Source organism: Microcaecilia unicolor, chromosome 3, assembly GCF_901765095.1.
Source record: "Microcaecilia unicolor chromosome 3, aMicUni1.1, whole genome shotgun sequence".
NCBI classification, from domain to species: Eukaryota; Metazoa; Chordata; class Amphibia; order Gymnophiona; family Siphonopidae; genus Microcaecilia; species Microcaecilia unicolor.
In genome coordinates this window covers 133,881,385-133,892,354 of record NC_044033.1, presented here as the reverse complement: position 1 = coordinate 133,892,354, position 10,970 = coordinate 133,881,385, and the positions used below count along the sequence as shown (strand labels likewise).

At 43.0% G+C, this 10,970-nt stretch overlaps 1 protein-coding gene across 2 annotated transcripts in view; it reads left to right on the top strand.

Moving 5' to 3' along the window:
- The window catches only part of WDR92 (WD repeat domain 92), a 90,389-nt gene that overhangs the window by 45,390 nt on the left and 34,029 nt on the right, over nucleotides 1-10,970 (top strand). For both annotated transcript variants that reach the window (XM_030196375.1, XM_030196373.1), the window contains exon 4: nucleotides 8,129-8,230. In XM_030196375.1, coding sequence (XP_030052235.1) covers nucleotides 8,129-8,230 — 102 coding nt within the window. The remainder of the gene's footprint in view (nucleotides 1-8,128; nucleotides 8,231-10,970) is intronic.

Sequence of the window (10,970 nt, the reverse complement as noted above, 5' to 3'; positions counted from 1 at the left end):
GATGTTAAAGAGAAAGACACGACAGGTTTTGGCAATCTGCTGAATGTGCGCAGAGAAGGAGAGAGAGGAGTCGAAGATGACTCCAAGGTTACGAGCTGATGAGACAGGGAGAATGAGAGTGCCATCCACAGAAATAGAGAAAGGGGGGAGAGGAGATGTGGGTTTAGGGGGAAAGATGAGAAGCTCGGTTTTGACCATGTTAAGTTTCAGATGACGTAGAGACATCCAGGCAGTGATATCAGATAGGCAGGCGGATAGATTGGTCTGGATGCTGGTTGAGATTTCAGGGGTAGGGAGGTAGATCTGGGAGTCATCAGCGTAGAGATGGTATTGAAAGCCATGGGATGATAGAGTGCCAAGGGAAGAAGTGTAGATGGAAAACAGGAGAGGACCAAGAACAGAACCCTGAGGTACACCGATTGGTAGTGGGATAGAAGTGGAAGAGGATTCCACCAGAGTGTACACTAAAGGTGCGAAGCAAGAGGTAGGAGGAGAACCAGAAAAGAACAGAGCCCTGGAATCCAAGTGAAGACAATGTATCAAGGAGTAAGCTGTGATCAACAGTGTCAAATGCGGCAGATAGATCGAGAAGGATGAGGATAGAATAGAGACCTTTGGATTTGGCCAGTAACAGGTCGTTGGAAACTTTTGTAAGTGCAGTTTCGGTTGAATGAAGAGGGCAAAAGCCAGATTGGAGTGGGTTAAGAACAGCTTGAGATGAAAGAAAGTCAAGACAGCGGCGGTGAACGTGCCGCCATTCAAGTATCTTGGGGAGGAGGGAGATGGATCGATAGTTGGAAGGACAGGTAGTGTCAAGTGAAGGCTTCTTAAGGAGTGGTGTGACCACTGCATGTTTGAAGGCATCAGGAACGGTCGCAGTAGAAAGTGAGAGATTGAGGATATGATATTTTCCGCCAGAATCGTTATACCCACACTAGTATGCTCCTCAAGTCACTTCACTGGCTTCCTGTCCGCTTCCGCATTCAGTTTAAACTTCTCGTACAGACCTTTAAATGCATCCACTCTGCAGCCCCCCATTACCTCTCCACTCTCATCTCTCCCTACATTCCTCCCCGTGAACTCCGCTCACTGGACAAATCTCTCGTCCCCCTTCTCCTCCACCGCTAACTCCAGGCTTCGTTCCTTTTCCCTTGTGGCACCTTATGCCTGGAATAGACTTCCTGAACCTGTACGTCTAGCTCCCTCTCTACCTGTTTTCAAATCTATGCTGAAAACCCACCTTTTCACTGCTGCTTTTAGCTCCTAGCCATTACTCAGTTGCCCTCCCCTTGTCCCTTCCTTCCTTCTCACCCATTACTTCCCTCACCTGTAACTGTCTTGTCTGTCTGTATTATTTAGATTGTAAGCTCTTTTGAGCAGGGACTGTCTCTTTGTATCAGGTGTTCAGCACTGCGTGCGTCTGGTAGGGCTATACAAATGTTAATAATAATATGACAGATAAAAGGGGTGAGAGTAGGAGAGATGGTGTTAAGAAGGTGGGTAGGAATGGGATCAGAGGAACAGGTAGTTCGTTTTGAGGAGGAGAGAAGATGTGTTGTTTCCTCATCAGTGATTTCAGGAAAGGAGGAAAGGGACGGAGGGGTTGGGGAGTTAGGAGAATGGACAAGGGGAGGGAGAGGTGGGGGTGGCTTGGTTGAGAATTCGAGGTTTATCTTCTGAACCTTGTCGTGGAAGAACTCTGCTAGGGTCTGAGGAGATAGTGAGGGGGGAGTTGGAGATGGAGGCACCTTGAGGAGAGAGTTCAGTGTGGCGAAGAGAAGTCGAGGGTTTGAGCCAAGAGAATTAGTCAGCTCAGCTGGATGTAATAGTCCTGTTTGGCAAACAAACAAGCAGATTGGAAGGAGGTCAGCATGAACTTGAAGTGTATGAAGTCAGCAAGGGCACGAGATTTCAGCCAGAGGCGTTCGGCGGAGCAGGCACAGGAACGTAGGTAGCAGATTTTAGAGGTCAGCCAAGGCTGGGGTTTGGTACGCCTTATAGGATGGGGCAAGAGAGGTGCAAGAGTGTCTAAAGCAGAGGATAGAATAGTATTGTAGGAAGAGATGGCTTCATTGACAGGTTTGGATGGTGCAGTGGTAGAGAAGAGGTTTGAGACACTGGAGGATAGGATAGTAGGGTCAATAGCCTGAAGATTCCTAGATAAATTGGTTAAGATTGGATGGGATTGGGCAGGAGGAAGTTTAAGTGTGAATGTTATAAGATGATGGTCAGAGAGGGGAAGATCTCAGGTAAAGGAATTGGAGGGAGAGCAGTTATAGGAGAAGATAATATCAAGACAGTGACCATTTTGGTATGGGGGAAGTGGAGCATAGTTGGAGATTGAAGGAGGATGTTAAGGCGAAGAACTGGGAAACGTAAGAGTTGGAGGGATCATTAGCATGAATGTTAAAGTTGCCAAGATGAGGGAGGGGGAAGAAGGATCATGAAAGAAGGAAAGCCAAGCGTCAAAGTCACTGAGAAAGGATGAAAGGGACTTAGGGGGCCGATAAATAACTGCTATTCGAAGAGGCAGAGGAGTGAATAGGCGGACGGAGTGGACTTCAGAGGAAGAAAAGCAGAGAGACTGAGGTGGCAGAAGAGATTGAAATTTGGAAGAGGGTGAAAGTAATAGTTCAATACCACCACCGCGGCCAGCAGGTCGAGGAGTATGGGAGAAGAGATAACCACCATGGCAGAGGGCTGCGACTGAAGCAGAGTCTTCAGGGCAGAGCCATGTTTCTGTTATGGCGAGCAGATGGAGGCTACGAGAGATAAAAAGGTCATGGATATAGGAAAGTTTGTTGCAGATGGAGCGGGCATTCCATAGGGTGCATGAGAAGGGCAGAGAAGAGGGGGGGGGGGGGAGGAGAGGAATAGAGATGAGATTGGAGAGGTCACGGTTCGACCTGCACAAATAGGATGAGGGTTGGTGAGGGGGACCAGGATTAGGATTGATGTCTCCAGCAGAGAGAAGAAGAAGGAGTAAGAGAGTGCGGAGGAGAGTAGGAGAGGAGTGGCAATGAAGGCGAGATGAACTCAGATAGAATGGGGAAGGTACAATGGAAGGAATGAAATGTTGAAGGCAGAAAGCCAGGAGGGAGGAAGAGGACAAGAGAGATGGTGAGGTAGTAAAATCAACGAAAGGGCAATGTATAACTGTAGTGCACGGTGGCTTCAGGTGGAGGAGTAGATTGGGAAGGGACAGTACTAGGAGGAGAATGTGAAATGGAGCCATATGTAGTGACTCAGGCAGTCCGAAGCGCTAGGTAACAGTCACGAACAAAGGTGAGGCAGTAGGCTGAGGCTGAAGGCTGGAACAGAGGAGCAGAGGTTGCAGGTCTGGAGTTGAAGCTGCAGGCTGGAGCAAAGGATGCAGGACAGGAGCTGAAGCTGCAGGCTGGAGCAGAGGATGCAGGACAGGAGCTGAAGCTGCAGGCTGGAGCAGAGTTTGCAGGACTGGAGTTGAAGCTGCAAACTGGAACAGAGGATGCAGGACAGGAGCTGAAGCTGCAGGCTGGAGCTGAGGTTGCGGGCTGGAACAGGGCAAGCAGCGCTGGAGCAACAAGACCGGAACTAGTAAAAAAAGGCCCGTTTCTAGTCTCAGTGGGATGTTGCTGTAGAGTAACCAGTTGTCCTGACTATGGATAGGTGCCTGGGTGCTGGCGGGTGCCTCGCTTGAAAGTTAGTGATCCGTCGGTGCAGGGCTGGGATTACTGCGAGGAGTAAAGTTGCCCCTGTTCATGGAGTTGATGGATGCTGCATGATGCTGATTCAGAGTGTGACAATAAGACAGCAGTGGTTTCGCTGGACTCTGGTTGGGGTAAACAAGTGATCTAGGGAGTCCAGCGCCTGTGCCAGGTGAGATCGTTTCTGCGGCCCACGCCTAACGCCGGTTCTCTGGTGTTGGTGGAGCAGCTGTTTTTGGCCTGCTGCTGCAGGGCTGCCGCCAGTTAGATCTCTACGGCGCTACACGTGGCCGTTGGCACCACTGCACAAACGGCGATGCAAGGGGGGGGGGGGGGTTCTGGTTGCCGTGAATAGGCCAGAGAAGCGTAGGTTTGGTGATGGTGCTGCTGATCTTGAACCCCTGTCACCGTTGGGCCATCGCCGGTTAGTTTTCCATGGTGAGATATATGGTTGTTGGTATTGTCTATTTTTTCTTTATCATATTTGTTTTTATTTTTAATCTTTCTATTTTTCTTTCATTTGCTCTTTTTCTTTGCTTTTCTTTCTCTTTTTATCTTTTTTCTCATTTTTTTGTCCTTTTTCTATTGGTATTTTCTTTCTATATGTTTTTTCTTTTCTTTTTTTATTGTTTTGCTTTTGTGCTCTTTTTCTTTCATTTTTTTCTTTTTTCTGTTTCTTTGTTCTCATTTGTTTTTATTTTTCTTTGTTCTTTCTCTTTCATTCCTATTTTCTTTAGTTTTTCTCTTTTCTTTCTTTTCTTTTGTTTCTTGTGTTTTACTTTTTTCTATTCTTTCTTTATTATGCCCTGCTGCAGATAACTTGAGCTAAGCTTTAGTAAACAGGGGTGCTGGTGTTTTCTTTCTATTTCTTGTTGTTTTTTTCTTTCATTCTTTTTTCTTTATCATTTTTCTCCATTTTCTTTTTTGTACTTTCTTGTACTTTTGTTTTTTTTCTTTTTTGGTCTTTTTTGTTTTTATTCTTTTTTCTTTTCTGTTTTTTTATTCTATTTTTTTGTTCTTTGTTTTTTCTTTTTTCTCTTTTTCTATTTTATACTTTTTTGTTGTTTTTCTCTTTTTTCTTTTCTTTTTTCTTTGTTTTTTTCTAATTTTTTTGTTCTTTTTCATCTCTTGTTCTATTTTTTTCTTTGTTTTTTGGTCTTTTTTCTTATTCTTTTTTTCTGCTTTTTCTGTGTCTCTGTTGTGTTCTTTATTTCTTGTTTCATTTTTTCTTTAGCTTTTTGTTCTTTTTCGGGAATCTGTGGGATTGTTAGATTATGAAAAAGCAAAAGGGGCACCCTGGGAGAACAAGACCATAATGGAGAAACTTTGATGAATTCTTTGCTTCTGTCTTTATGGAAGAAGATATAAGAGATCTGCCTGTATCGTGAATGGTTTTCAAGGGTGTTGATGTGGAGGAACTGAAAGAAATCTCGGTGAACCTGAAAAATGTACTAAGTCAAATTGACAAATTAAAGAGTAGTAAATCACCTGGACCGGATGGCATACATCCAAGGATACTCAAAGAACTCAAGCATGAAATTGCTGATCTGCTGTTAATAATATGTAACCTGTCGTTAAAATCGTCTGTAGTATCTGAAGATTGGAGGGTGGCCAGTGTGACGCCAATTTTTAAAAGCGTTCTAGGGGTGATCCGGGAAATTATAGACCTGTAAGCCTGACGTTGGTGCCAGGCAAAATAGTGGAAACTATTGTAAAAAATAAAATTACAGAACACTTAGCAAAAATGGTTTAATGGGACAGAGTCAGCAAGGGTTCAGCTGAGGGAAGTCTTGTCTCACCAATCTGCTTCATTTCTTTGAAGGTGTGAATAAACACATGGATAAAGGTGAGCTGGTTGATGTACTGTATCTAGATTTCAGAAAGCTTTTGATAAAGTTCCTCATGAGAGACTCCTGAGAAAATTGAGAGTCATGGGATAGGAAGCAAGGTTCTGGTATGAATTAGGAATTGGTTATTGGACGGAAAACAGAGGTTAGGGTTAAATGGTCATTTCTCCTCAATGGAGCAGTGCCGCAGGGGCCTGTACAGGGACCGGAACTATTTAACATATTTATAAATGATATGGAAATCAGAACGATAGAGGTGATCAAATTTACAGATGATACAAAACTGTTCAAGGTTTTTAAAACGCGTGCGGACTGTGAAATATTGCAGGAAAACCTTAGGAAATTGGAAGACTGGGCATCCAAAAGGCAGATGAAATTTAATGTGGACAAATGCAAGGTGACCTACTTTGGAAAGAATAATCTGAATCAGTTGCCTGATGCTAGGGTCCACCTTTGGGGGTCAGCGCTCATGAAAAAGATCTGGTGTCATTGTAGATAATACACTGAAATCTTCTGCTCAGTATGTGGCTGCGGCCAAGAAAGCAAACGAGATGCTAGGAATTATTAGGAAAAGGATGGTGACTAAGACTGAAAATACTATAATGCCTTTGTTTTGCTCCATGGTACATAAGTAATGCCACACTGGGAAAAGATCAAGGGTCCATCGAGCCCAGCATCCTGTCCACGACAGCGGCCAATCCAGGCCTAGGGCACCTGGCAAGCTTCCCAAACGTACAAACATTCTATACATGTTATTCCTGGAATTGTGGATTTTTCCCAAGTCCATTTAGTAGTGATTTATGGACTTGTCCTTTAGGAAACCGTCTAACCCCTTTTTAAACTCTGCCAAGCTCACCGCCTTCACCACGTTCTCTGGCAACAAATTCCAGAGTTTAATTATGCGTTGGGTGAAGAAACATTTTCTCCAATTTGTTTTAAATTTACTACACTGTAGTTTCTTTGCATGCCCCCCTAGTCCTAGTATTTTTGGAAAGCGTGAACAGACGCTTCACATCCACCTGTTCCACTGCACTAATTATTTTATGTGCTTCTATCATGTCTCTCCTCAGCCGTCTCTTCTCCAAACTGAAAAGCCCTAGCCTCCTTAGTCTTTCTTCATAGGGAAGTCGTCCCATCCCCGCTATCATTTTACTCGCCCTTCGCTGCACCTTTTCCAATTCTACTATATCTTTCTTGAGATGCGGCGACCAGAATTGAACACAATACTCAAGGTGCGGTCGCACCATGGAGCGATACAATGGCATTATAACATCCTCACACTTGTTTTCCATACCTTTCCTAATAATACCCAACATTCTATTCGCTTTCCTAGCTGCAGCAGCACACTGAGCAGAAGGTTTCAGTGTATTATCGACGACGACAACACCCAGATCCCTTTCTTGGTCTGTAACTCCTAACGTGGAACCTTGCATGACGTAGCTATAATTTGGGTTCTTTTTTCCCACATGCATCACCTTGCACTTGCTCACATTAAACGTCATCTGCCATTTAGCCTCCCAGTTTCGTAAGGTCCTTCTGTAATTTTTCACAATCCTGTCGCGAGTTAACGACTTTGAATAAATTTGTGTCATCAGCAAATTTAATTACCTTGCTAGTTACTCCCATCTCTAAATCATTTATAAGTATATTAAAAAGCAGCAGTCCTAGCACAGACCCCTGAGGAACCCCACTAGCAACCCTTCTCCATTGTGAATACTGCCCATTTAATCCCACTGTCTGTTTCCTATCCTTCAGCCAGTTTTTAATCCACAATAGGACATTTCCTCCTATCCCATGGCCCTCCAATTTCCTCTGTAGCCTTTCATGAGGTACCTTGTCAAACGCCTTTTGAAATTCCAGATACACAATATCAACCGGCTCCCCTTTGTCCACATGTTTACTCCTTCAAAGAATTGAAGTAAATTGGTCAGGCAAGATTTCCCCACACAAAAGCCGTGCTGAGAATCCATGTCCTCGGATGTGCTGTGTAATTTTGTTTTTAATAATAGCCTCTACCATTTTCCCCGGCACCGACGTCAGACTCACCGGTCTATAATTTCCCGGATCTCCCCTGGAACCTTTTTTGAAAATTGGCGTTACATTGGCCACCCTCCAATCTTCCGGTACCACGCTCGATTTTAAGGATAAATTGCATATCACTAACAGTAGCTCTGCAAGCTCATTTTTCAGTTCTGTCAGTACTCTAGGATGAATACCATCCGGTCCAGGAGATTTGCTACTCTTCAGTTTGCTGAACTGCCCCATTACGTCCTCCAGATTTACCGTGAAGTCAGTAAGTTTCTCCGACTTGTCCACTTGAAATACCAAGGAAGGTGCATCTTTGATCACAGTTGTGAAGGACAGATATTTTTCATTGCTATTATAGCTGTACTCACATGTTGGATAATTATTTGAGATTCTTAGACCAGGTGGCTATATTCTAGGAGTGCAGAATTTATTATGGCAATTATAATATTGGGGAGCATTGTTTACTAAAGGGGTAAAGACTTTTTTATCCTAATAGAAAATTCCTTAAGAAATCTGGGTTTGCATCCACAGGTTACATGCTCTCACATCTAATGTTAATCTTTCCAGGGACTGTGAAGGTATGGGACCCAAGACAAAAAGATATACCTGTTGCCAATATGGAACCTGTGGAGGGGGAAACAAAGAGAGATTGTTGGACAGTAGCATTTGGTAGGTGACTACCCAGTTTGCAAACATCATTTGTTGAGTTATGAAACATTCACAGCCCTCTAGTCTGTTGCTTGCAAGATTGCAAAAATCAAGTGATATGGGGGGGGGCTACCATTAAGGCAGGTTATTTTACCACAACTCATGTTATTTTAGCACTGGGTCTCACTGCATAAAATGAAACCCCGTGCTAAAATCTGTCTTAATAGTGGCACACATGGATAACCCCCCCTCCCCCTTAGAGAACAATTCTATAACAGCATACCTATAATTCAGCACCTATTCTGCAAATGAAAGCAGGAGCCTATTTCCTTTATAGTATACTAGCATAACGGGTTAGGTATATGCCTATAATTTAGGCATGAGCACTAAACCAGCCATAGAGTTTGGAGTAAGTGCTTGTACCTAAATTGCTGCAAAATGCATGTAAATTAGATCAACCACAAGTGGAGGAACACTCTGTCCCTACAATCATAGAATACACAATCCAAGGAATAGAGTAAACTGGCTCTCCGATGAACACAAGTGAGACGTAATAGTTCTGGTATATAAGTATTTATTGAAAAACACTAAAGACTCGACACAGTGGCTGTGTTTTGGCGCATAAGCGCCTGCCTCAGGAGTCTGAAAATAGTGGTGTGCAGTGGGATAAAATTGTATATCCAAAGTAATACTTTTTTGTTACTCCTTCGGTACATTCCGACAGTCGTTGTACGTGATTTTTATTTTCTATGATTGGGACATTGATTTGTGTCCTACTGAAGCAAATTGTAATGCTGTAACACTTCCCGTTTCCTATGTATTACATCAGATATACTATTTTATCCTGTTGTACACCACTATTTTCAGACTTCTGAGGCAGGTGCTTATGTGCCGAAACATGGCCGCTGTGTTGAGTCTTTGCTGTTTTTCAATAAATACTTATATAACAAAACTATTACGTCTCCCTTGTGTTCCTTGGAGAGCCAATTTACCCTACTCCTTGGATTGTGTGCTGCGCCCAAATTTTCCACATGTGTATGCCTGCCTTCCAACTATGTTTTGTTGTAGTTAGTGTCTTTTTATAGAAAACTAGTAAAAAAGGCCCGTTTCTGACACAAATGAAACGGGCGCTAGCAAGGTTTTCTTCAGCTCCCCTGCAGTCACCCATGTCCAGCGACCCTCCTCTCCCCCTGCAGCCACCCATGTCCAGCGAACCTCCTTTCTCCCCTGCCCCCCCCTGCAGCCACCCATGTCCAGCGACCCTCTTCTCTCCCCTGCCCCCCCCCTCCAGCCACCCATGTCTAGCGACCCACCTCTGGACATGGTTCAGCTGTGAGGCATATTTTTTTCCCCCCCGGATTCTGAAGTTGACATCATAATGGCTATAGTGATGTCAGCCTGATCTACGGAGCCTAGCAGACCAACTCGGAATGAGCCACTGTCCCAGGCAAGTCGGAACGTTGGAGGTGAGAATTATTATATAGGATGGGTGGAATTTTAGCATTTACAATATACTGAATGTATATTCAGTATGTAAATGTTAATGCCTTCTTTATAAAATTACCCCGATAATACTTGAGAATTCAGTGTGCTTTCAAGAAAGTTGGGTGTTAAATAGAGTAGCTATCAGGACTAGCAGTCGAGTGAGCAGCAGAAGGATGAGCATATTTATTTAGCAGGTTTTATATACCATCTTATTGAGTAAGCTTATTCAAAATGGTTTACAAAGTGAAAAGAACCCCCCCCCCCAAAAAAAATAAAAAAGAATATACTTTGCAGAGATACAGTCTTATCGAATGCATATCTTCAAAAAAATCTTTACTTCTAACTTAAGTACTTCTGACCAGCTGATGAGGACTCCACTGGTGAGGGTTGATTGCTCTTGAGTGTGTGAGAACTGTCTTGTTAATGGTGTTCTTTTCTTATAGTTTATAGTATTGCAAACTGTTCAGATCTGCTGATCAGTTAGCGGACCTTTTACTAACCTACGGTAGCGTTTTTAGCACGCCATAAAAATAAGCCTGCGCTAAACGTTAGACACGCCTATATATTCCTATGGACATCTCTAGCGTTTAGTGCATGCTAAAAATGCTAGTGCAGCTTAGTAAAAGAACCCCGTAGAGTGGTATATCAAGCAGAATAACAATAAGTATGCTTCCCAGATACTGTCTTCAAGAGAACTTGTGACATGAATGAAAAATATTTATATATAATCAGTATATTATTATTATTAGATCTTTTGGCCTAACCCTTATATTTTTGCCAGTGATATTTAGATTTTTGTATTATTTGTGACCATCTCTGGGAAAAGGTGACTAAAGTAGCGGATCCAAAATGTCAAGAGTGGCTGAATTTTTTTTTCATGTCATGAGCCCATAAGTAGTGTGTAAAAGTTACATGCTTGAATTTCTGTAACTTTTTTTTCCACATAATAGGATGGGATTTGCACCATTGTATTACAAATTGTTTGCTCTAATAGAATTCATTAAAACCTCATTTTTTTGATTCTGGAGACTTTAGTCACCTTTTCCCATGAAATGGTGAAAGCACAGGGTGGACTAGCAGATCATTTAGCTGCCTTAAAGAACTGGCTTCAACTGAACAGAGATCCTCTGAATTAGTAGAGTTCCAAAACAATTGAGCACGATCTCGTTGTTAATAACAGATGTGACTATACCTGTAATGTATTTGGGCATCATTCTTGATTCTTCTCTTATTATGGAGAACCTGGTTAAGGCAGTGACTAAATGAGCCTGATGCT